The 26943-nt window shown below is 43.5% G+C and overlaps 1 protein-coding gene across 1 annotated transcript in view; it reads left to right on the top strand.

Annotated features, from left to right (window-relative positions):
• Positions 1-3128: 3128 nt before the first annotated feature.
• The window catches only part of TTC39B (tetratricopeptide repeat domain 39B), a 153429-nt gene continuing 129614 nt past the window's right edge, over positions 3129-26943 (top strand). Inside the window, 2 exon segments of the mRNA XM_010857028.1 lie at positions 3129-4191; positions 4193-4384. Coding sequence (XP_010855330.1) covers positions 4141-4191; positions 4193-4384 — 243 coding nt within the window. The 5' untranslated portion in view covers positions 3129-4140.

Here is a 26943-nt window from a genome sequence, read left to right as displayed (position 1 = left end):
ATTGCATCTGTTCCAGGCTGTTGGAAGGAGAAGAGGCAGAAGGGCAAAGGTACCATATGCCTCTGTTCAGTCATTTCCCTTTAAATAGCCTTTCTGGAAGTAAAATATATTTCATTGTCTGAAATTTAGTTACATTGGCCATTTCTAGCTGTGAAGGAGTTCTTGAAAATGCAACCTTTTAGCTGGACACCACGCTGCCTTATATAAACTCAGGTTCTCTTACCAATAGAAGAAAGGGAGAACGGACATTGGGTAGCAATGAGCAGCCTCTGCCACAGATTCCTTATTTATTCTTGTTTTTTAAATTCTCAATGCTGCACTCAGAGGTTTCATATTGCCACAATTAGTCTCTGTTCTGCTTTTCTCTTCCGTGGGTGTCTCCTCATCTGGAAAAAGTGAGATTAATCTAAAGAGAAATAGTGAAAATAAATACGAAAGTGATGGGAAAGATTATTTGTATGTGTGTAAAAGTGAACAACTGATAAACGGGGCAAAATGAGTGTTTACCCAGCTCCAAATGCTGAGAACAGGGATATTCTTAAGGGAGGATTTCAGTCTCCACTAAATAATGAGGTTTTTTTCCCCCGTAGCATTTAAGCCTCTCCCAGTGACAAGAATTAAACTCTTTTAGATCACTAAGGGACCTTTAAGTGCTTAGCTCTTGTATAATTTTGAAAAAAGAAAAAGAGGAGGCATTAAAGATAGTCATCATGCCTGCCACATCACCCTAAGAAAAACAGTATTTACTTTTTAGACTTCATGTAATTTGCATTCTTTACTCTCCATCTTTACTGGTTTTCTCTGTTTTTAAAAAATCACTGCGTTGAAACATTGACATTACTAGGTCTAAACAAAATGCTCTGTGTACTGTGAACTTTATATACTTTCATTCATTCACTCAATAACCTTTTATGAAATATTCATTAAGTGTTAGGCACTAGGGTTTTGTTGCAGACACAAAACACAAGGTTCCTTCCCTTATGGAGCTTACATCACAGCCAACGTGCGGATGTTGTTGTTGACGGAGATAGATCATAAGCAAGTAAACGGAAAAATGAACAAGATATTTTCAGATAGTGGTAAGTGCTAAGGCAGCAGGAAGACACTTTGTGGGTGACAGAGAAGGAGGGATAATTTAGAAGGGGAAGTTCTCCTTGTTGAGCTAAGATATGAATGTGAGACAAAGCCACTGACAAATGCATGACTTACAATGATACGATACAAGCATCTAAAATTTTTCAGTTCTATATGCAAAATCATTATCTCTCCTACACAAATGATGAAGGTACTAAAAAGGGCTTTCCAGGTGGTGCTAGTGGTAAAGAACTCGCCTGCCAATGCAGGACACATAAGAGATTCAGGTTTGATCCCTGGGTCAGGAAGATTCCCTGGAAGAGGGCATGGCTACCTACTCTAGTATTCTTGCCTGGAGTATCCCATGGACAGAGAAGCCAGGAGGGCTACAGTCCATAGGGTTGCAAAGAGTCAGACATGACTGAAGTGACTTAGCACATATACATCAACTAAAAAAAAACCTTACAAGTGCTAAAGGTAACAGGTTTAGGAATAATAAAGATTATATTGTCTGCATGATTAGGTTTAATTTGAAACTCCAGCAGCTCCCAGTAGACGTATCTTCAAAAAAAAAAAAAAAAATTCAGACACTGCTTCTGTGGAACCTCTATTCTAGCTTCTTTTGGGAAATGGGATATTTGACGAATCTCACTTGACTGATAGAGTACATCATGATCAGCAAACTGGAAAGGGGAATTCTGTTACAGAAATGAATCCATTTTAATTATTCTTTGCAAAAAGATCTTTTATATTTGTGATTCATAATCTTATAGGATCGCACATATGCAAGAAGGAGAAGTTGGCATCTGCCATGAGCACAGCAAATTTGATTAGATGTTTTAGGGGCTAGGCCACACTTATTAATTCTGTGTTCATAATTGGCTTCCTCAGAAACAGGAATGCTACTCATCTAGTGACATGAATTTAAAATACACAGGGTTTCAGATTTGGTTTCTGATTTAAAAAAAAACTACCAACTTTTATTTATAAGAATGATTTCTGAAAAATTAAACTTGATTCTCACTTTGACATCATCATGCCACTCATTAAAGCCAAGTTCTTTTGTATCTCCTTAAAATTTGAGGAGTTGAAATGGAAAGAAAATAACAAAGTATATGGGAGAGGAAGAAGCCACCACAAGATGGCTTAATGTTAAAAAATGTGGTATTAATTTGGGAGCCAATGAACTTTAAAAAATGGAATCATGCATGAGCAATAAGGAGTAGGATCTGGACCCAGACAGGAAATCCAGCCTCAGAAAGCTAAGTATAAACAGGAGGTTGGGGGAGGAATGGAAACTTTCAGGGGTATTGTAATTAAATGACCCCAGGTCCCTTCTAACCACACATACCTGATTCTAAGAGTGCTGCAAGAATGTATTAGCCTGTTTTTAAAAGTTGTGATACCGAAATATAATATATAGGGGCATAAAATCCACCCATTACATTATACAATTCAAGGATTTGTAATGAATCATACAGTTGTGCAGTCATCACCATAATCTAATCTGTTTGTGAGGCAGAACAATTTCATTTTTCTAGTATAAAGGTACGTAGTGACTCATTAAAACTGTAGAGCAAGTTTCAAGGATGCAAAGTTGACTCACTGAAAGTACATGTAACAGACATGTGCAGGCAGCTGTTCTACTGAAATAGGGAGAAAGAAGGGGAAGGTGGTGGTTGGAGGCAGTGTGGAACAATGGTTACCACCACACCATTAAGTCAGAATGCTGAAGTTCAGATTCTGGCATCCTTACTTCCTTAATAGATGTCTGACTGCAAACAAATTACTTGAACCCTGTGAGCCTCATTTTACTCATCTGTAAGTTAACAGTATCTACTTCATGGGGCAAAGGATAGATGAGGTAAGTTAAACAAGGGGCTCAGGATAGTCCTGGCATGTAGGAAGTACTCAATAAATGTTAGCAATCTTTATAGTTGTCACTGGATGACCGTTAAATGCCTGTCATGAGCCAGACACAAAAGACCATGTGCCCTATGATTGACTTATAGATATGAAATTCTCGAAAAGGCAAAATGAAGTGATAGAAAGCAGATCAGTGGTTGTCCCAGGCCAGAGAGTGGGCAAAAGAAATTGATGGCAAACAGGCACAGGAAACTTTATGGGTGTGTTCTAAATTATGATTGGAATGGTGTTTTGTAAACATTTATCAAGTTAGAAGCTTAAAATTGGTGAATTTTATTGTATGTAAAACAAAGCTGACTAATGCCCCCCCAATACCCCTAAAATACAGCTTATAATTTTCCAGTTGTGTTAGACACAGGAATCAATTTCTAAAGGAAGCCAGTAAATATTTTTGGAGCACCCACTGCAAGGCACTGTTCTAGGTGCTGGGAATACAACTTTCAAGAAGACACAGCATCCCTACCCTCATGGGTATATAGTTTAAACACGACTTATGCACATATATTTGGGATTACAAAAGGGGTCATTGTGACAGATATTGGAAGAAGAGAACTCTAAGTTGCATAAGTATCTGTCCCATGATTTTTAATTTATCAGACATACACAGAAGCAAACATATCATCCCTGTATGAGAAGACGATGTCCCTCAGTGTCTGGGTAGGTGGAATGACAAAAACCTCTGGGTGACTGGTGACCTTGACGCGAGGTTGCCTCGCCATTTGCGAGACGCAGTGCCCACTTGGCGGGGGAAGGGACTTGGCATTGGCTCAGGGACCAGGTGGACACTTCAAATGGGCCTCGGGGATACCGTGGCTTTCATTTTGGCCACGCTAAGCCTGTGCTCTCTTGGCCGGTGGCGAGCAATAGCCTCCGCACAGAGCGCTACAATACTCCTAGGTATTCAATACCTTTCCACAGGGTGCGAGAGACCTGCGAGGTTCCCGAGTGACTCCGCCCACAAAGTGACTCCGCCCATGGAATGACCCCGCCCAAGTGGATCCGAAGAGGATGCTGCCTGGAGGTGGAGACGCGTTGCAAGAATCTGATTGGCTTCTCTAGTCAGAGCCTCGTAGAGGGTGGGGCGAGGCCTGCAAGGGGCGGAGCTTATGTCGAGGGGGCCACCCGGCGCCGGCTTGAGAAATGGATGCTCGGCGGATGTGCAGGCGCCGGGGGCGGGGAAAGCACTTGCTCAGCAGCGCGCTGGCCCCGCCCGGGACCCGGCGGGAGCGCTGGGCTGCCCTCTTCCTCCCTTGCTGGCGCTGGGCTGAGCCCCGGGCTGAGAAACTGAGTTGGTTCCGAGCACCCTGTTTGGTTTTGGGGCGGCGGCAGCCGGAGGAGGAACATGGCGCTCGTCGGCAACGGAGCAGAGTTGGAAGTGGACGAGGTACTGGCCGGTGGGGAGTGTGGGCACTACCCCTGGAGCCCGGGAGGGGTGAGCGAGCTCTGCAGGGTTGAGCGAGCTCGGCAGGGACGGCCAAGGCCCCGCCCCCTTGGTTGCCCGTCTGGAACCTACAGTCTCCCGACCGGAGGAGACGGGGGTTGCGAGTGGGGACACCCGACCTTGGGAAGTCCGTCCCTGCTGGAGCGAGGAGGGTCTCTGCGGCGCTCGGATTGGAGGCGCTGCTGAGGTTCCAAGCATCACGCCTAGGGTCGTGGGAAGCGAGGGCACCGCGTCCGGGCGGCTAGTGAATGGGTGCGAGCGCGCGGAACGCAGGACCCGCAGTATAGAGCAGTTCTGAGCCTTACTAGGGACGCCTAGGCATTACTGGTCTGACCCTGAAGTTCCGACACTGGCGCTTTGGAGTTTGTGGAACCGTCTCCTGATCTGGGAATCTCACCTTCTATGGAAGTTTTCGGTGGCAGAATCGAAGGGCTTGCAGTCGATGAGAGGAGGGGGCCAGCAGGAGGAAGAAGGAGCCCTCCGGTTGTCTGCACCAGCGGGCAAGGCAGAGCTGTCCTTGGGTCGGAGGGCTAGGGGCCTGGAGCAGCAGCCTAGAAATTGGTGCTTTCACCATCAGATTTCCAGAGTGGGTGGTAGACGGAGGGAAGGCGCGGGGAGAACCGACTCCGACCTTCAACTGCGGTCTCTGTACTGTCTTTAAGTAATTAGTCACTTCCTCCTGTGGCTGGCGCGCCGGGGTCTGAGCACCCTCGGGCGCGCGCGCAGGACCTGTTGATTTATTGACTTGCTGTGAGCAGTTGGCAGCTCCGCAGAGACACGCTCTCTTATTCGCTCTTGCGGTTGAAGCTGCCGGCCGGCAGCAGCTGCTGCCATTTTACCTGACTTGAATTTTACAAGTCGTTGCCTGAGGAGGCTTCATTTCAAATGATGCAATAGTGGAAGATCTTGGAGTTGGCGGGCTAAGATTCCTGCCCATCTTTTCAATGTCGAGAAACTTCTGGCAACTAATACTGTGTTTTAAATGTAGCCCTTAACAAAACAAAACCTAAGCTCCAGCTCTTTTACACGACTGGCCGACAAGAGGGCACGCCGGACTGTCCAGAAGCTTTCTTACAGCCTGTGCCTTCCAAGGAGGACTTCAAACGACCGATCAATGAACTAGAGTTTGCATGGCTGCGTCTATTGTTGAAACTTTTAAGTTACACATAAAAGCAAAGGATGAAATGGCTTATTCGTTGCCATTTTCATCTGTGACAGCCTTTCTTTATTTGTAGCTTTAGATTGTCTTTTTGGTATGACCTGGAGCCAGCTTTTTTTCTTTCCTCTTGTCTTAGATCTTTTCTGTAAAAGATAACATAACACTTTCTTGGTGCTCTGACTATACATTCACTGTTTCCCTTAAAGGTTTTTATGACTCTCTGCTGTATGGCCCTAGTGGTAAAGAACCTGCCTGCCAATGCAGGAGACATAGGAGATGCGGTTTCAATACCTGGGTTGAGAAGATTCCCCTGGAGGAGGGCGTGGTAACCCACTCCACTACTGTTGCCTGGAGAATCCCATGAACAGAGGAGCCAGGTGGGCTACAGTCCATGAGGTCACAAAGAGTTGGATAGGACTGAAGGGACTTAGCACAGCACAGCTGTATATTAAATTAACTATCCATGTTCTTGGCATGGGGCTTCTCCCGGTAGCTCAGTGGTAAAGAATCCACCTGCCAGTGCAGGAGACCTGGTTTCTATCCCTGGGTCAGGAAGATCCCCTGGAGGAGGGCATGGCAGCCCACTCCAGTATTCTTGCCTGGAAAATCCCACAGACAGAGGAGCCTGGCAAGCTACAGTCCATAGGGTTGCAAAGATTTGGACACGACAGAAGCAACTTAGCACGCACGTATGTTCTTGGCATGCAAGGCTGTTTACAGTGTGGTCTCAATCTGATGTGCTAGCCTAGTTTCCAGCCACTTTTCTATGTATAACAATTTTAATCAGCGTTATGCCTGAGGAAATAAGATTGGGAGTAGGTAGTAAATGTGGAGTAAAAAACTTAAATTCCTGGGCTTGATGAAAAAGATTTGCAACCCTTAATTGTGATTATTTGTTTTGCAACACTTAGATATAATTGTTTAGTTCAGGGCACTGTTGGGATAGAATGCTTGAATGATAGGTATTGAAACATAGGGCTACGCTAGCTGTGCCCTCTGCCTGCAAGGTGAACCAAATGCCAGGCGTTGGCTAGGGAGGATGGCTCTAACTCTGTGGGGGAAATTAGGTTTCAAAGCAGCAGAGAGCCTAGCACACAAGATAGTTGGTAATATGTATTTGTGGAGTGAATGAATGACTACAGAATTGAAGACAAAGCTTAATAATTACTCACTTTTGGCCATATCTTTTATTCATTTTTTAAAATCCCCCAACTATTAGTCCCCTGTTACATGTTAGGTACTATACTGGTTCTAGGAAATGAGCAAAGTACAAACCGAATTCTTTTGTTCATGCCAAATCTGCTTTTGTCCCTCATGATGCCCTGCTTCCACCAGAATAAATGTTGCAAACATTTACTGAACATTTGCTTTGTGCTTAAACATGGCAGGTGCCTTAGAAAGGGAAGGCAGTTTTGACTTTCTGCGGTTCCCAGTTTGGGTATGGAGATGTGGCATGTGAAAAAGAACTCTAGAAAAGAGCTCAAGGCAGGGTAAGCAAGTAAGAAATGTTGCCTTGTAGACCCGGTACCCTTAGCTCATTTGTGGAAAGTCCCTCACTTTCAATGGGCTGAAGTGCTCTACCACAGGTGCACAAGACCCTGCTCTTAAACTTACTGGATGTGTGAAACTAAAAGAGCTTGGAAGCTTTTCAAGCACTTAATTTAGATTTGATGGTCTTTATTGCCAAATTCAGACTTAAATTGAAGAAAGTAGAGAAAACCATTAGACTACTCAGGTATGACCTAAATCAAATCCCTGATTATACAGTGGAAGTGAGAAATAGATTTAAAGGACTAGATCTGATAGATAGAGTGCCTGATGAACTATGGACTAAGGTTCGTGACATTGTACAGGAGACAGGGATCAAGACCATCCCCATGGAAAAGAAATGCAAAAAAGCAAAATGGCTGTTTGGGGAAGCCTTACAAATAGTTGTGAAAAGAAGAGAAGCGAAAAGCAAAGGAAAAAAGGAAAGATATACCCATTCGAATGCAGATGCCAAAGAATAGCAAGGAAAGATAAGAAAGCCTTCCTCAGCGATCAATGCAAAGAAATAGAGGAAAACAACAGAATGGGAAAGACTAGAGATCTCTTCAAGAAAATTAAAGATATGAAGGGAACATTTCATGCAAAGATGGGCTCGATAAAGGACAGAAATGGTATGGATCTAACAGAAGCAGAAGATATTAAGAGGTGGCAAGAATACATGGAAGAACTGTACAAAAAAGATCTTCACGACCAAGATAATCACGATGGTATGATCACGCACCTAGAGCCAAACATCCTGGAATGTGAAGTCAAGTGGGCCTTAGATAGTATCACTACAAACAAAGCTAGTGGAGGTGATGGAATTCCAGTTGAGCTATTTCAAATCTTGAAAGATGATGCTGTGAAAGTGCTGCACTCAATATGCCAGCAAATTTGGAAAACTCAGCAGTGGCCACAGGACTGGAAAAGGTCAGTTTTCAATCCAATCCCAAAGAAAGGAAATGCCAAAGAATGCTCAAACTACCGCACAGTTGCACTCATCTCACACGCTAGTAAAGTAATGCTCAAAATTCTTCAAGTCAGGCTTCAGCAATACGTGAACCGTGAACTTCCAGATGTTCATGCTGGTTTTAGAAAAGGCAGAGGAACCAGAGATCAAATTGCCAACATCCGCTGGATCATGAAAAAAGCAAGAGAGTTGCAGAAAAACATCTATTTCTGCTTTATTGACTATGCCAAAGCCTTTGACTGTGTGGATCACAATAAACTGTGGAAAATTCTGAAAGAGATGGGAATCCCAGACCACTTGACCTGCCTCTTGAGAAGCCTGTATGCAGGTCAGGAAGCAACAGTTAGAACTGGACATGGAACAACAGACTGGTTCCAAATAGGAAAAGGAGTACATCAAGGCTGTATATTGTCGCCCTGCTTATTTAACTTCTATGCAGAGTACATCATGAGAAACGCTGGACTGGAAGAAGCACAAGCTGGAATCAAGATTGCTGGGAGAAGTATCAATCACCTCAGATATGCAGATAACACCACCCTTATGGCAGAAAGTGAAGAGGAACTAAAAAGCCTCTTGATGAAAGTGAAAGAGGAAAGTGAAAAAGTGGGCTTAAAGCTCAACATTCAGAAAACGAAGATCATGGCATCTGGTCCCATCACTTCATGGCAAATAGATGGGGAAACAGTGTCAGGCTTTATTTTTCTGGGCTCCAAAATCACTGCAGATGGTGACTGCAGCCATGAAATTAAAAGACGCTTACTCCTTGGAAGGAAAGTTATGACCAACCTAGATAGCATATTCAAAAGCAGAGACATTACTTTGCCAACAAAAGTCCATCTACTCAAGGCTATGGTTTTTCCAGTGGTCATGTATGGATGTGAGAGTTGGACTGTGAAGAAAGCTGAGCGCCGAAGAATTGATGCTTTTGAACTGTGGTGTTGGAGAAGACTCTTGAGAGTCCCTTGGACTGCAAGGAGATCCAACCAGTCCATTCTAAAGGAGATCAGTCCTGGGTGTTCTTTGGAAAGAATGATGCTAAAGCTGAAACTCCAGTACTTTGGCCACCTCATGCGAAGAGTTGACTCATTGGAAAAGACTCTGATGCTGGGAGGGATTCGAGACAGGAGGAGAAGGGGACGAGAGAGGATGAAATGGCTGGATGGCATCACCGACTCGATGGATGTGAGTTTGAATGAACTCAGGGAGTTGGTGATGGACAGGGAGGCCTGGCATGCTGCCATTCATGGGGTTGCAGAGAGTCAGACACGACTGAGCGCCTGAACTGACTGACTGAGGTCACTATTTGATATTCATATGGAAGTAAAAGGGGACCAGGTGGTTTGGTTGGAAAAGTAGTAGGTTAGGAATTAGGTGAACTGGGCTCTCAAATCTGTCACTCATTTACCCAATAGCCATTCATTCATTAAGTGTACAAACATCTGATTATGTTATGTGCCCAGCCTGGTGCTAGCTTGAAGATACAACAGGGACCTAGACTGACGAGGTCTCTATCTATAACGATAAGAGTGACCTTGACTAACCCAGGCTCTCAACCTCTTATTGCTCTTCTATGTTTCCTCATCTGAAGATGAATGGGTGCCATGAGCCCTGAGTATTCTTCCAAGCTCTGAAAGTCTATATGTTTTAGAGGCAGGGAGGCTCCTTTTTTTGGGAAAATGCTGATAACATGGGAATCCCTTTTCCTTTGAAGTACCCAAGGAGATGATGGTAGTAGTGGGGCTCTTATGATAGCTGTGGAATGGGTGTTTTCTTAGGTAAACTGGTGTTTTTGTTTTTTTATCTTTAGGTGCTAGGAGGAAAAATGTGGGAACCATAAGAGGTTAGGGCTTGCAACCTCAGAGGCAGCAAAAATTGGTTCTGGAGGAAGACAGAAACTTCTTAGACATTCCATTGGTTCCAGACATTCCTTCAAACCTTGGTGGCTAAAATACTGTTTCTTAACATTTAAATTTCTCTCATTGGTTTTTCTTGTGTATCACACAAGCAACTTTGACATGAAGTTCATGGAAGATATACAGAATGTATACAAGGTCATTATTACAAACCTATGGCATTCAGGAGGGGGAACACATGTATGCCTGTGGTGGATTCATTTTGATATTTGGCAAAACTAATACAATTATGTAAAGTTTAAAAATAAAATAAAAATTAAAAAAAACAAAAAAACACAAAAAAACAAACCTATGGCAAATATATGGCTATCGCTGTAGACCATCAATAGCTTAATCCTGAAGTCTGTCTATCTTGGTGACCTCCTTATATGTATGGGCTGCTTTGGGCTGTCTTGTGGATGTTAAGTGCTTATGTTTGGCCCTTACTGTTCTGTGTGTGACTTGGGATTTGAAAATTAAATAAAAGTAGTTTCTATTTTCTTAATTATTAGAGTTATTGAGCTTACCAATAACTATGTCAAGTATCAAAAAGAAAAAATATTGATGATATCTGAATGAATATTTAGCAGCTGGATAAGTTAAAAATGATTTTCTCATATAAAACAAAAGTTAAGTTCATTAAAAATAACGTTTAGGAAGATTTCTTTTTTTCAATTGTTTTACCTTTGCTGGAAAAGGAGCAGTTTTTAAAGTCTTTGAAAAATTTGGTTACATTGCTATTATTATGTAGAAATTGGTAATTTTTATATGTAATCTGATATATAATATTTTACATTAAAATTGCATTGCAAGTTGCTCAGTAAATACAGTAATAAAGTTTAATGTTAGTAACCTTAAAATATAAAATGTAATTTAACATTTTTATTGTCATTCTGAACCTATTCTTGAATAAAAAGAGTAAACCTTATACTTGCTTTTTTATGTATAAAGTACAGAAATATTTCTGTGCTATTAACATTTCATAGGGTTAGGAGAAAAATGTCTGAAAAGGCTTTCAAGGTGGGAGGACAATATTGAAAAAAAGTTGAGAAACACTGGATTAGGGAAAGAAATGGTTTATGTGACAGATGCTTCCATGGCTTGCTTTTTTTGCCCAGGATTTTTTTGGTTTAATTGTGATTTAGAAAATTTCCCTAGTGGCATTTTAGATGCTGTCTAGGTAAAACTGATTGCTACAGTTTTCTTCCAATCAGATTCATTCTTTCATTCCATTTGTGTTCACTGAGCACCTCCCCAGGTGCAGGCAGTCTTCAGATGCTGGAAGTCCACATGGAGATGAGATGTCTTGATCGCTCTTGAGGAACGCACACTGTAGCGAAAGAGACAAGTAACAAGTGCTATCTTTGGGTCAGGGTAGATTTTAGGTGGGCTTCCCTGGTGGCTCAGATGGTAATGAATCTGCCTGTGATGGGTTCGATCCCTGGGTTGGGTTCTATCTGGGTTCGATTCCCAGGGGTTGGGAAGATCCTTTGGAGGAGGGCGTGGCAACCAACTCCAGTATCCTTGCCTGGGGAATCCCCACGGACAGAGGAGCCTGCTGGGCTACAGTCCATGGGGGTCACAAATACGACTCAGTGATTAAGTATAGCACAGCGCAGATTTTAGGTAGGAGAGCCATATAGTTTATCATCCACAGCAGGGACCTGGGAAAGTCAATATGGTGCTTTCAGTAATTACTCCAGAATAACAGGTCCAAACAGGAATGGTTGGTTGCCTTCGTTTAGGGGCTGGCAAAGGTGGCTCAGCAGTAAAGAATCCTCCTGCAATACAGGAGCTGCAGGAGGTGCGGGTTTGATCTCTGGGTTTGATCCCTGTGTTGGGAAGATCCCCTGGAGGAGGGCATGGCAACCCACTCCAGTATTCTTGCCTGGGAAATCCCATGGACAGAGGAGCTTGGCAAGCTACCGTCTGTCAGGTCATGAAGAGTTGGACACGACTGAAGTGACTTAGCACACATGCAAAGGCTTTAAAGAAGAGGTGGTATTTGAACTGGGTCTTTAAAAAATTTTTTTATTGAAGTATTGTTGATTTGTGTTAGTTTCAGGTGTACAGCAAAGTTATTCCATTATATATACACACATATAGGTATATTTGTGTATATATATATGTATGTATATATATATGTATGTATTTATATATTTTAGATTCTTTTCCATTTTAGGTTATTGCAAGATTTTGAGTATAGTTCCCTGTGCTATACAGGAGGTCCTTGTTGATTATCTGTTTTGTGTATAGTAGTGTTTATATAAAGGAAACAATCCCATTTACCATGGCATCAAAAAGAATAAAATATCTAGGAATAAATTTACCTAAGAAGGCAAAGACCTATACTCTGAAAACTGTAAGACCCTGATGAAAAAAATGGAAGATGACACAAACCGATGGAAATATATATTGTGTTCTTGGATTGGAAGAATCAATATTGTTAAAATGACCATACTACTTAAGGCAACCTGCAGATTCCTATCAAATCACCAATGGCATGTTTCACAGAAGTAGAACACAAAATTTTAAGATGTGTATGGAAACACAAGAGACCCCAATAGGAGAGGTAATTTTGAGAAAGAAGAATGGAGCTGGAGGAATCTGGCTCCCTGAACTGAGTTAGAAGGATGTGCTGGGTGGAGCAAGTGTGATGAGGCCCAGGCGTGGGCGGGGAGGAGAGCACACCCTGGGGTCAGCAGGGTGCTCAGAGTGTGGAGAGCCTTGGAGGACTGAGAGGTGCAAAAAATGAGGACCCAGAGGGTGTCTTAACTAGGCAAGAGTGGTATACTTATTTTAGGAAGCTAAATCTGGTGAAGTTGCTGCAGCCAGTCTGTGGAGGTGGTGGAAGGGCAAAGAGGCTGTTGCTACAGTTCCAAGTGGGAAGTGATGACTGCGGTGGAGCAAAAGTTATGGGGTTGAAGAGAGGAGGCCCGACTGGAGGGACTTCTCATCGAGAACTGAGAGGAGGAATTGGCCTATTTGAAAGGCAGTGGAGTCGGGGAAGGGAGGAGCCAGTCACCGATGACTGCCGGCTGGCGGAGGTGCTGTTACCTGAGAAGAGGAGTGGGTAGGGTTCAGCCTTCAAGTGGGTGTGGAGGGCACGGACCTCAGGCACAAAAAACTCACCTGCGTGGCTCACTGTGCCTTCCTCATTGAGGGAGCTCGGCCATTTGTTTCTGAGTGAATGGATCTGGGCAAGATTGTGGAAGGGAGGTTGTAAATTGGTCCTGCAGGTGAGTAAGATGGGAAAAATTAGCAGCAGCTTATTGTCAGCCTGGACGTCAGCTCTAGTGAACAGGCAGTTTTCTTGGCATGTTCAGTTTTGAGTCTTTTGAAAGCTCATCTATTCCTGGGAATGCCACTTTCTCAGATGAGAAACGAGGGTGAAACTTGCCCTCATTTTCTCTCCTGTCCCCTTTGCCCGACATCGTCTCCCTCCTCCTGAGTCCAGCAGTGCAGGTGTGCTTCTTTGGCAGGAGTCAGTCCTTCTTTGGGTGCACTGCTTGCTCTCCCATCTTAGCTCCCTGCACACGGGTGCTGTTAGTAATTATCTGCAGTGTGAAATGGATACTGTGAATTCTGTGAGGCTCCCGGTTTCCATCTGGCTGGCTGTTGACAGCTTCCTGGCTCCCAGTCTCAGTGGCCCTAGCGGCCAGCTCAGGAGGGTCTCCTGAAGTCACTGTGTGCTCACTTGCCAGGAGATGAGTACCCAGGACCCTGTAGGGCTTCCCTTTGTCAGACCCCACCTTGATCACCAACTGTGTCAGAACTCTTCTTTTCTATCCCCGTGCCTAGTGGGGGTCAGTCACACACCCAGAGCGACTCTGGCTGGTTGACCATACTGGCTAGGTCACCACACCTCTCTCAAAGGGACTTCTCATGTGTTGACTGCCTAGCAGTTCATAATGCCGTTACGCATTTCGGCTCGTTATTGAAAGATGAGGGTGTGTAGTAAGAGCTCTTTTTTTTTTTCTTTTTTTTCTGAGATCTGTGGATGTATGTTGTAAAATATTGTAGTAAAATAATGCACTGTGTATATTTGTTGGATCTGATTGTAACTAGTGAGGGAGAAGAATATTCAGTCTTAACAATGTATTGGGTTTATGCCAGGTGCTCCTGTCCTCAGTAATGTCTAGTGAGACGTGGGGGCAGGTGTGTGAACAAATAGATGCAGTTTTCTTTGCTGAGAACTATGGAGGAGGGATGCTGGGGTGCTTTGGGAGCACGGAGGAGGGCATCTCATCTGGAGTGAGGGGAGGGAATGGGTAATCAGGGGTGGTGTCCCCGAGGAGGCCATTTCTTAGACATTCTGGATCTGGCAGGAACAAGGGGTTAGGCATGGAGAAGAGACTGAAGTGCATCCTGGAGAGAGGGAATAGCAGGCATAAGATATGGAAGTAAGGGCTTCCCTGGTGGCTCAGGCTGTAAAGAATTCGCCTGCAATGCGAGAGACCCGGGTTTGTTCCCCAGGTCAGGAAATGCCCTGGAGAAGGGAATGGCAACCCATTCCAGTATTCTTGCCTGGAGAATCCCATGGACAGAGGAGCCTGGTGGGAGTCCATGGGGTCACAAAGAGTTGGACATGACTGAGCGACTAACACGTTTTATGGAAGTGAAGAAGTGATTGTGGTTCTCCTGGTGGCAGGAAATGAGGTTGGAAGGATAGGAAGGGCTCCTGTAGGCTTTTCATGAGGAGTCATGGATATTGTGTAGTGCACGGTGGGCATTTAAGGGTTTCAACTGAGCAGAGGTGTGGTGAGATTTGGGCTGTAGGTGGCTCCTCTGGAGACCATGGAGGCGGCTTGCCTGGAGGGAGACAGGCCCAGAGGTGGGGAGGGAGGGGAATTTCTGGAATTTTGTTTTGTTGAATGAGTGTTACAGTGCCGTGAAGGCCCATTCTGTGCAGGCCTGGCTAGGTACTGGGATAACATAATGGGTAAGACATGATTTTGACCTCTGTGGATCAGGCGAGGAATATAGACACAAAATCCACCGTCACCTGGAACGGAGTGGAGTTTGGAGAGTGTGTGTTGGCACTTGGTTCTCTGGGAGGAGGAGGAAAAGAGAGCTTTCCTGGGGTAGTCACTCACCTGGAGGATGGTGGTGACACGTCTCCCTACCCCCACCCCCAAGTCAGCTGACTTGGTTTCCAAACCTCATCTTTACTGCCCAGCTGTGTGACTGAACCAGTTTGGGCCTTGGTTTCCTCTTGTGTAACCTGGAGCAGTTGACATTGATGATCTGTTTCTGAAGTTCTCAGCTCTGACATCTATGGTCTAGAAGATGACATTTGATCTGGAGTTTGAGGGGTGGAATTTTAGCAGGCAACCATGCAGCCAGTCGCTGCTTGATTCCTTCAGGCAGAGGGAGCAATGGGGAATGAGCAATGGGGAGTATGGGGGAAGCTTGGTGGAGGTTGAAGCAAAGAATATGTGAGAGGCAGGAAGGCAGTGCTGCTGTGTGTGTTCCTGCAGAATCGGATAGGCCTTGAACGCTCAGCTAAGGAGTTTTTTTCCCTCCAATTTTCTTGTTTGACAGATGTATCCTGTCACATATGGGAAATGTGTATCTTTTACTTTTTTTTTTTAATAGAAGCAATGATAATCCCATTTCTTGGTTTCATCTTCTTGTTTCCTGGCCCCATTTCCAAAGTACTTAGTTTTAAGCTGATGATTGTAAACTGAGATGCACTGGTTAAGGAGGCAGACAAGTCAGGCGTGTTCTAGTAATTCCATAGACTGTGTTTTGTCACACAGACTCTTACCCTCAGCTAAGTGCTCAGACGCACAGCTACCTGGACCCACAACTCTGGTGCAGTCCGCAGGACCAGTCCTGGTTTCTCTGAGGGTGTCTCCTGTCCTCTTTTTCTCTTGCTCCGCTTCTATAGATGCGGCTTTGGCCCAGAGTTATGGGCTTCCTAGTCTTTTTTCCAAGCATGAGTCACAGTCTTTCCACTCAGAACTAAAAGCAACAAACCTCGGAGTCTCACTTTATTTTTCTCAGGCCAAATGGGGTAGGATATTTTTTGAGAGGAGGCGGACAACATGGATGACAGAGTGGGAGAGTCCTGATGAGAGGGGAGTGAGGCCTGACTCCACGACCCCCTCCCAGAAGCACTCAGATGCCATTTTCTGTGCAAAATCGTCAGCCCGGCCCTTGTTCAAGAATAGCTGCTCCAGCTGCTCCTGGCTTGGGTTCCCATCTAGGCTTCTCATGCCATTTGCTGTGTGACCTTGGACACGTTATTAAATTTGTCTAATGCTTTTCATCTATAAAACAGGAATAATGATACCTGCCCCATAAGGCTGACCCAGGTTGAAATAAGACTCTGCTTTACAAAGCACCTGGCACATTTTTGTTCAGTCGCTCGGTCCTGTCTAACTCTTTGCGACCCCATGGACTGCGGCACGCCAGGCTTCCCTGTCCTTCACCATCTCCTAGAGCTTGCTCAAACTCATGTGCATTGAGTCAGTGATGCTACCCAATGATCTTGTCCTCTGTCAACCCCTTCTCCTCCTGCTCTGACTCTTTCCCAGCATCAGGGTCTTTGCTAATGAGTTGGCTCTTTGCATCAGGTGGCCCAAGTATTGCAGCTTCAGCTTCATCATCAGTCCTTCTAATGAATATTCAGGGCTGATGGTAGCACCCTTAAGTATTGCAGCTTCAGCTTCATCATCAGTCCTTCTAATGAATATTCAGGGCTGATGGTAGCACCCTTAATGTGTTAGTTCTCTTTTCCCTTCTGCTTTACCTTAAAGTATTGCTGCCAGTGTTTATTATTTGTGGGTTTGATGGGGAATCTGTTTTAGTGTGTCTAAATATAATTTTACCTCATTTTTGCAGTCCATAGGGGAGAAACTTCTGCAGAAGTACATAGCCTAGACACAGTCAGGCAGTAACCGACCCAAGGTGACCCAGCTCTCTTAGGCATGGAGTCAGGGTTAGGAGCCAAGTGTTTCTGCATTCAGTGCCCTTTCCACTAGGTCAGGGGGTGGCAAACTTTGCTGCAAGGACAAATATAGCCTTCTTCCTGCCTGTTCTTATAAATAAAGTTTTATTGGAACACAGACCTGCCCATTTGTTTAGGTGTTACCCAGGGCTGCTTTCACACAACGTCAGAGTTAGTAGTTGGGACGTGGACTGTTTGGCCTCCGTGGCCTAAATACTTACAGGTGCTTTGTGGAGACAGTTTGCTGACCCCTGTACTGTGTGGTTTCTAGGACTGTATGTGAATTTGTTTATAAAGTATTGTAAGCTTTATGAATTAAATTTGCTTGTTTCCTTAATACTCATATAGGCATCCAAAACTGGGAAACTCAGACTCTTTTCATGCATCCCCTGAAGCGCTATGGCACAAGTTCTGGAGTCGGACGGACATGGGTTGGAATCCCTGCTCCTTCACATACAGCCTTGGATGAGTTAATCTCTTTGAGCTTCAGTTTCTTCATCAGTCTAATGGAGATAATAGAACCTGCTTTACAGGGTTATTGTGGGGATTAATGCCCTATGAAATACTTAGCATTTGGAGTGCAAATGTCAGCCCTCATTATAATTAAGTATCTGCATGTTGCGGATACTTGACCAAGATTTCTCAACCCAATAATGACCTGGCCTTGTATAAAGATAGGCCCATGCAGAGTCCTACAAGACTGCTCTTCCAGCTGGATTCCTACGTAGGCTAATCTCAGGATTCCGGCGAGGTTACTTCTGCTAGTTTATAGTCCTCACACCTTTCCCTCTCTGAGTGGAGAGGGGAAACCATTTACCAAAAAAGAGAGCACAAACATGGGCTCAATGGACCATCTGTTTCAGCAGAACAGTGTTCATATTAGTCAGCAAGAGACTTGGCCGTGTCCATAATATTCTGAAAATGACACTTGCCCCCTGACACCCAAATGATATATGTGGTAACTTCTAGTTTGTCCAAATGTGAGGCTGTGCAGGATGGTCCCCTCCTTCATGCTGCTGCTGCTGCTAGTTGCTTTAGTTGTGTCCGACTCTGTGCGACCCCATAGACAGCAGCCCACCAGGCTTCTCCATCCCTGGGGTTCTCCAGGCAAGAACACTGGAGTGGGTTGCCATTTCCTTCTCCAATTCAGGAAAGTGAAAAGTGAAAGGGAAGTCGCTCAGTCATGTCCGACTCTTAGCGACCCCATGGACTGCAGCCTACCATGCTCTTCCATCCATGGGATTTTCCAGGCAAGAGTACTGGAGTGGGGTGCCATTGCCTTCTCCATCCTTCATGTTAGTGAATATCATAAAATTCTTATATTTTCATAAGATCATAAAGCACCTAGATATTAATAGGAGACTGTGGCCTATAAGAGGTAAATACGTGTTTGACTACTTAGTCTAAGGGGCTTCCCAGGTGGCTCGGCAGTAAAGAATCTGTCTGCAATGCTGAAGACACAGGAGACATGGGTTCAGTCCCTGGGTCAGGAAGATCCCTGGAGGAGATCTTAACAACCCACTTCTGTATTCTTGTCTGGAGAATCCCATGGACAGAGGAGCCTGGTGGGCTAGTCCATAGGGGCAGAAAGAGTCAGACTTGAATGAAGCGACTTAGCAGGCACTTAGTCTAAGAGGTTAAAAAGTAAAGGAGGTGGCAGTGTGTGTGTACTCCTAGGTCCTCGAGGGTGTGCTACGGTTCTTGCTCTGCCTCCAAAGCTATGTGCCATGATCTTTTTGAAGCTCAAATCCATCCTCACCTTGCTACTTAAAATCTGTCCACAGCATCTCCTTACTTTTGAGGTATTGTGCAAACACCTTAGCATGATGTTGTTGTTTACTCAGACAGTCGTGTCCAGTTCTTTGCGACTCCATGGACTGCAGCACACCAGGCTTCCCTGTCCTTCACTATCTCCTTGAGTTTGCTCAAACTCATGTTCATTGAGTCGGTGATGCCATCCACCCATCTCATAGTCTGTCATCCCCTTCTACTCCTGCCTTCAATCTTTCCCAGCATCAGTATCTTTTCTAATGAGTCACTTCTTCGCATCAGGTGACCTAAGTATTGGAGTTTCAGCTTCAGCATCAGTCTTTCCAAGGAATTTAGGGTTAATTCCTTTAGGATTGACTGGTTTGATCACCTTGCAGTCCAAGGGACTCTCAATAGTCTTCTCCAACACCACAGTTCGAAAGCGTCAGTTCTTCGGCACTCAGCCTTCTTTATGGTTCAGTTGTCACATCCATACACGACCACTGAAAAAACCATATCTTTGTCTATACACACCTTTCTCGGCAAAGTGATGTCACTGCTTTTTAATATGCTGTCTAGGTTTATCGTAGCTTTTCTTCCATGGAGGAGTGTCTTTTAATTTCATGGCTTCAATCACTCTCTGCAGCGATTTTGGAGCCCAAGAAAATAAAATCTGCCACTGTTTCCATTTTCCCCCCCATTTATTTGCCCTGAAGGAATGGGACCGAACTCCATGATCTTATTTTAGCATGATGTATTAAGACCTAGCTTATTAAGACCTTGCTCAGTGGTTCTCATACTTTAGGGTGCATAGGGAACCTGGTGAGGGGAGTGGGTGGCTTTTTAAGATGCATGATCCCAGGTCCCACCACAAGCCATTCTTCTTCAGTAGGTCTGGAGTGGTTCCCAGGAGTTTGCCCTCCTGTAGGACCTTGAATATTGGCCGTGTGGAAGTGCTTATAACTCCCCTTCCAGGCTCCATGTGCTTTTCTCACTTCTCAGCATTTTCATCCGCTGTTCCGATTCCTGTTCATCGCTGAAGACCTCCCTCAGGTACCATTTCTGTTCCAGCCTTTCCAGACATTCCCTTTTTCCCTCCCCTTCGGGTGCACGCATGCTCAGTTGCTTCAGTCTTTGTGACCTTATGGACTATAGCCAGCCAGGCTTCTCTGTCCATGAGATTCTCCAGGCAAGAATACTGGAGTAGGTTGCCATGCCCTCCTCCAGTCCTCTCATTGTCATTGCTAAATAGTCATTGTCATTGCTAAATAGTCATTCCTGGCTGCTTCCAAGGAGAAATATTCCTCTTTGGCCATACATGCTATGACAGCCAGCAGGGTGTAGGATTTAAGAGCCTTGATGTCCTGGAAGGAAAGGATGGAACTTTCCACCCACAGAAAGCAGCAAAGGGACCCCCTTCAGTGCTTTCCAGCAACAGGATATCTTTAGCCTGTCAAGAAAGGAGAATTTACCTCCATAATTTATTAGCATTATCTCAATATTCTTTTTTTTTTTTTAAAAGGAGTTTTATTGAGGTGTAATTTACATGCCATTCATTCAGTCCTTTTAAAGTGTACAGTTCAATGATCTTTAATAAATTTACAGAATTGTGCAGCTATCACAATCCAATTTAAGAATATTTTCCTGATCCCAGAAACATTCCTTGTGTCCATCTGTTCTCGCCTCCAATATGTTTTTCACCTTTAAATTAATTGAAAAATTAGAAGTCATCAGGATAAAACAGAATTTCCCAGGTAGAAGTAAAGAGCAGCCGTTATATGTGACAAGGACAAAGCAAACGTGTGAGGCATCAGAAAGCAAGACTGCAGAGCCGAGTGCATTCGTGTCAGCGCTTACATGCCTCTCACACTCTGACATCATCAGAAGACGGCTCCAGGGCTGAGTGAATTACCCTTGTCCAAATGAATAATTTTGTCTCGTTTGCAATACAGCAGAAGATGTGTGGTATATACAGATGATGGCTTTCCTGATTTTCTAGTTCATTTGCTAGGCAGAGGCTACCATGTTTAGCTTGCTGCTACAAGGACAAACACGCATTTGCGTTTCTAAACTATTAGCAGTTAAATAAAAGGAATTGTCAGCTTAGTAGAAGTCTCAAATGAAATCTGCCTCTTTTCAGGCACCCCTGAGTTTCAGATTTGTTGTGTCTGTTCCTAGGAAGGCGTGTGAGAGAGAGGAAAGAACATGGACGGACTTGCAGGTTAGTGGACGTAGGTTGGGTGCTGTCGTTTGCAGGCACTGTGACCTTGGGCAAGTTATTTAATCTCTTTGTGAGCTTGAGTTTCCGTATCAGTCAATGCGGGATTCTAATGGCCACCTCAGAGAGTTGTTACTAGCAACTTTGACAGCTCATCCAGAGCCTGCCATACTATAAATGCTTAGTTGTAGTCATTCACTTGAATAGCAACTGTGTGTGGATTTTGCTTTTTATCATACATAAGGATGGCTGGACTTCTACAGAGCAGAAAAAAATTCTAGAAAGATTGTATAAAATATTTCAGCTAGTCATATTTGAACACCTGGATATTCCGTATTCATTTGCTGGTATTAATTTTCAGATCTGGTTTTGGAAGAGAAGGTTTTGTTTTTGTTTTCATTTTAAAAATGCACACAGGGACTTCTCTGATAGCTCAGTGGTAAAGAACCCACCTCTCAATGCAGGAAACATGGGGACAATCCTTGGTCTGGGAAGACCCCACATGCTGTGCAGAGGAGCTAAGCCTGTAGGCCACAACTATTGAGTCTGTGCTCTAGAGCCCGAGAGCTACAACTACTGAAGCGCTCAGTCTAGAGCCCGCACTCTGCCACAAGAGAAAGTGAAAGTGAAAGTGCCTCAGTTGTGTTCAACTCTTTGTGACCCTATGGACTATACAGTCCATGGAATTCTCCAGGCCAGAGTACTGGAGTGGGTAGCCTTTCCCTTCTCCAGGGGATCTTGCCAACCCAGGGATCGAACCCAGGTCTACTGCATTGCGGGTGGATTCTTTACCAGCTGAGCGACAAGGGGGGCCCAAGAATACTGGAGTGTGTAGCCTTTCCCTTCTCCAGTGGATCTTCCCAACCCAGGAGTTGGACTGGGGTCTCCTGCATTGCAGGTGGATTCTTTACCAACTGACCTATCAGGGAAGACTCTGCAGCCAGAGAAGCCACCACAACAAGAAGCCCACCCACTGTAACTAGAGAGTAGCCCCTGCTTGCTGCACCTAAAGAAAAGCCCACACAGCAAAGAAAACCCAGTGCAGCCAAAAATAAAATAAACAAAATTATAAAAAAATACAAAGAATGGTAAATGTCCTTGCAGACAGCTGGCTTAAGCCAGGTAACCAAGGGCAAGGCACTTGGAGCCATAGTTTCTTCATTCCTAGAGTTGGACAGAGTGAAATGACACATGTAATCTGGTTGGGCTAAATAGGGAAAGTTCAGAAAATGAGGATGAGTATAATTTATTCAAACACTTAATGCTGTCAGAAACCTGAAGGGTTCACATTTCTAGCCATTTGCTTAGTTAGTAATACTAACATGTGTGCAGAGGTGGTTTCTCCCAACTTTTCAAAATAGAAAACATTGAGGTTTTCTTTCTTATCAAACAATACTATTCTGACTTCATAAATAGTAAAAATGACTTTATAAGAGATGATTTTATAAAGTGTGAGCATCCACAAGTCCATCTGTATTGCTAATTACACTGGAAATTTTAAAAGTAAAGTTACTAGCTTAGAATCTTTTTTTTTTCCTTCTAAAGACTTGCTTGCTTTTACTTCCCTTTGTAGTTTATGATCAAGGAGATTACATTTTAACTTAGATAAGAGTCAACCTTTTTGATGTATAACAAAACTTTTAAGTCTGCATGCCTCAGGAAGCAGGTTCCACATGCTTAGGCTAAACTGAGGGACATGTGACATGTTAAAATGAACTCCTATCTCTTTGTTAAAGACTGAAAAGCATTCCATTTCAGTTTTGGCAATTTAGTGACAAGTACCCTTTCTATAATAATTTTAGGAGCAAACACAAGACTTTGGGGGAGCAATTTAAAACAGCATTTCTCAACCTAAAAAGCCCTTCCTGTGCCTTATTTTCCCTTTCTGTTTTCCTCAATTTATGCTTCTTTTACACCCCCCACTCCCAATCTCTGTCATAAGCTAGTCCTGTTGAATCTAGTAATACCCCTCAAACATGGCTCCTTTCTATCACCACTGTGTCCCCAGGCCACACCACCATCTTCTCACCCTGCATATCTGGGGGAACATCCTTACTGGTCTCCCCTCTTCCTCCCTGTCTTCTGACAGAGTAAAGGGACAAAGTAGGTAATTAAATAGTTAATCTCATTAGGGATTAATTAAATGGTTAATCCCACTGGTAGAAAAAATAGGGGAGACTCCTGTAAATTCATGTTTATTCAAGAGAACAGGGTTTTTTAACCCTAAAACCAAGCAGGCTTGCTAAGCAGTGAAACCATGCAACAGAAGCATAAGACTTGCCCCCAAACAATAAAATAGTGATGCCATGAGACCTACATCCTGCCCAGTGAGCTCAGTTAATGATCCTTAAAATATACTCTCTGCACACATAAAAAATGATCCTTTGTGAACCTAGCTTGACCATGTGGAAACAAAACTCCCCTGCTAAACCTGGAAGAGGAGCTGATGATGGAAGCATGATGTCTCAAGAAAGAGAAGTTCTTCCCCTCCCCACTTTTCCTTTGATTATAGAGCTGTAGTCCAGTAAGTTCTGGGGGCACAGCACCCTCTCACCCACCTGTTTGTAAATAGCACAGGCGTCCTATTCTAGTAAATCACTTCTTATCTATCACTTGCCTCTTGCTAAATTCTTTTCTGCGCTGAGACATAAAGAACTAAGGTACCAGAACTCTCTGGAGCCCTCAAAATGACACCCAAACTGTTTCACTTCTGCAGTCCACTCTTATTCTGCAATCTAAGTGCTCCTTTACAAATGGTAATCACATTACTCCTGTGCTGCAGACTGTTATTTAGGATCAAATACACACTTCTTTTGCTTTCCTGCTACAGCTCATCTCCTGCCCTTCTCCACTTTGTTCCTCTGCTCTAGCCACCGGAGCTTCCATTAGATTTCTTGAACATGCTCAGTTTTTTTCTACCGTAGTGCTCTTGCATTAAGGATTTCCCCAGCCTGGTAGACTGCACCAGTTCTTCACATGACCAACTCCTTCTCGACTTTCCATCCTCACTTTAAAGATCAAGTTCCAAATGCTGCTTTCCTTGGGTTTCATATTCCAAGCAGTCTTTCTCTTTCCTCTATTACACATCCTGTGTATTTCCTCATAGATGTAACCACCGTCTGCATTATCTTGTTTGCTTATTTTCTTCTCTGTCATCCCTCTCACTCTATCAGGTTTCAGTGCAGGAAGCAGAAACTGCTGTAATTTAGGTAAGAAAGAATGTATGAGTTTATGTAAGACAGATGTTTTAAAAATGCAGGAAGGGGCTGGGGCTATAGCTGTGGTTCTAGGCTGAGCCTCTGTGAAAGGCTCTCTGTACCAATCCAGAACTGACTCATTAGGGGAGGTGCTGGTATTCTGTGGCTGATGATTCTAGAACTAAGTTCCCAACACATGGCAGTTCAGGGATCAGGAAGCCAGAATGGAGACACCTCTGCTGCCTCTATTATATGCTCCACGGCAGAGAAAGGAAGCTGAGCACTGCTGTCGAAACAAGTTCTGTTTCTTACGCTTGCTTGATAGCAGAAAAAAATCAGAAAGGGGCAGGAAGATGACCTCAGCCTTTTGGATCCTGTATGGATATATCTCAATGGGTGTAACCTAATTCTAACCCAGAAACAACTTACTTCCTTTATAGTCATAAATCAGACTCTCAGGAACTCTTGTCTTTGTAAATTGTACTGCAGTTCCTCAAATTTCTCTTGTATGCGTTAAAACTCCATTGACTGCTCTGACTTGTTCTGTTGTTTCCAGATGTTTCTCAGTTTCTTAACTTTGAAAAGTGAAAATCACTCAGTTGTGTCCTACTCTTTGCAACCCCATGGACCGTAGCCCACCAGGCTCCTCTGTCTATGGAATTCTCCAGGCCAGAATACTGCAGTGGGTAGCCTTTCCCTTCTCCAGGGGATCTTCCCAACCCAGGGATTGAACCTGGGACTCCAGGATTGCAGGCAGATTCTTTACCATCTGATCTACCAGGGAATTATTTTCAAGTTGGCTGCACACTCTTGCCAGTTTTCACTATAGGTATCTTTTCCTCTTTTAAAAAATAATTATTTATTTATTTTTAATTGGAGGATAATTGCTTAATAGTATTGTGTTGGTTTCTGCCATACATCAACATGAAGCTCTTCCTCTTAATTAAAAGGAAATTATTAAAGAGACTAAGTTTTAGAGACCTGCACCAGCACCATTTTTCTGATACAACTGCTGACGGTCCTTTAGGTTCTTTTAAGTGTTAAGATCAGCTAAGAATTAGTAAGGAAACTCAGCTTCAGATGGCACCAATCAAGTAGACCCTTAATATTCTCTTTTTAACAAAGTCCATTTTGTAATGTATATCAGGGTGTCAAGTGTATAGGTCAGTGGCTACATGCTTCAGTTTTCATTAGGGGGCTCAGAAAAATCACTGAGTCTTATTGTTAACATTTAGATATGTCTCACTTTGTAAGATTCCTTGGCAAAACAGAATTCTTATAATAAGCAAGTTCTGAGTATTAACATTTGCTCTAAGGGAGTAAAGAGTGAGAAATGTGAAAGTTGCCACGACCAATTCTGGGGCAATCTGAGCATCAAAATAAGTACAGTAACGTATTACAGACCATTGAAGATGTCTCCTGGAGTCCATATGGATGGTGACCAATTAGACAGGTGGAGGAGATGGGAGGGATTTACTTTGAGCAGAATGCTAAAGGCCAGTTGGTAAAAGTGGAGGGAGTGCTGGAGGTGGTAAAACAGTGATCAACTAACTAGCCTGGGAAAGATGAGTCAGGCAGCCATCATTGTAGGTGACAGAGACAAGTTTAGGGGAGGAGCATGTTCTTGATCTGGTCTTACCCTGGTCTCACCACGGAGTCCTTATGACTTATAAGACAGAAATAGTAACTGCAGTGGAGAGATCACATACTACTTTGACCAGGTGATCAAAGTTAATATTACCAGTGGGGGCAGACAGGATCTGTGCCTCCAGCTAGAAGTGACCTGACGAGGACACAGGGTCTCTTCTGTACTAGTCTAACCTGAATCTGATCATAGGAAATGTCAGAGAAACTTTAAATAAGGAAGGTTCTAGTAAAAAAAAAAAAAAGAGGGCTGTACTCAAAACATGTTGCTGTCTTGAAAGGCAAAGAAAGGCTATGAAAATGTCCCAGATTAAAGGAGGCAAAGGAGATGAAACAGCTAAATGCAATATTGGACCTGAGATGAGCTCCTGTACTGCAGGGAAAACAGCTGCAAAGCAGCTCTATCGGGTTAATTGACAAAATTGGAAAATGGACAGAAGTTTAAAGTAGTTAAATTTTCTGATGTGGATAACTGTACTGCGCTTAGGTAAGAGAATATCTGTATTTAAAAAAAATACGCACTGGAATATTTAGAGGTAAAGGGTCACAATATACATAATTAACTTTCAAATGGTTTAGAAAAAAATTTTAATCTATTGAGATAGAGAAGGGAAAAGAAGGTGGGAAGGGAGAGGGAAAAACAGAGTATAAGGCAAATGAGACAAAATATTAGCATTAGATGAATCTGCATAAATGGCATACAGGCTTTCTTTGTACTATGTTGAAAGTCTGAAATTATTTCTAAACAAAAAGTTTTGTTAAAAAGTTGTCTAGACATTTCTAGAAAGTGCTTTTCACTTATACTGGGCACAAAAGGATTTGGGTTATAAAACAAATTTAGTTGACGTCATCCTACCTTACTGTGCTTGAATTTTTCTCTAGGTATGTTGGATCTGCTTATTGCAAAATGCTTTTAACCTTTTAAAAATGTTGTTCAAATTGTTCCTTGTTTTTTTACATTACTAAAGTAGTTCATCAAAGCAGTCCTGTTGTAAAAGATTTAAATCTGATGCCACAATATGATTTTTCACTTTATCATTCCTTCCCTGCCCATCCTTAGATAACATTAGCATTGAAGTTTGACTTTCCTAGGAATAGACTTTGCATTTAATGAATCTGGGAGATACTTCCTCTGTTTGCTTTACTTTTTACCCAATGAAGGGAGAGTTGCTGCTGCTGCTGCTGCTGGGC

Source organism: Bison bison, unplaced genomic scaffold (assembly GCF_000754665.1).
Source record: "Bison bison bison isolate TAMUID 2011002044 unplaced genomic scaffold, Bison_UMD1.0 scf7180017864376, whole genome shotgun sequence".
Taxonomy (NCBI): domain Eukaryota; kingdom Metazoa; phylum Chordata; class Mammalia; order Artiodactyla; family Bovidae; genus Bison; species Bison bison.
This window is presented reverse-complemented; position numbering and strand designations above follow the sequence as displayed.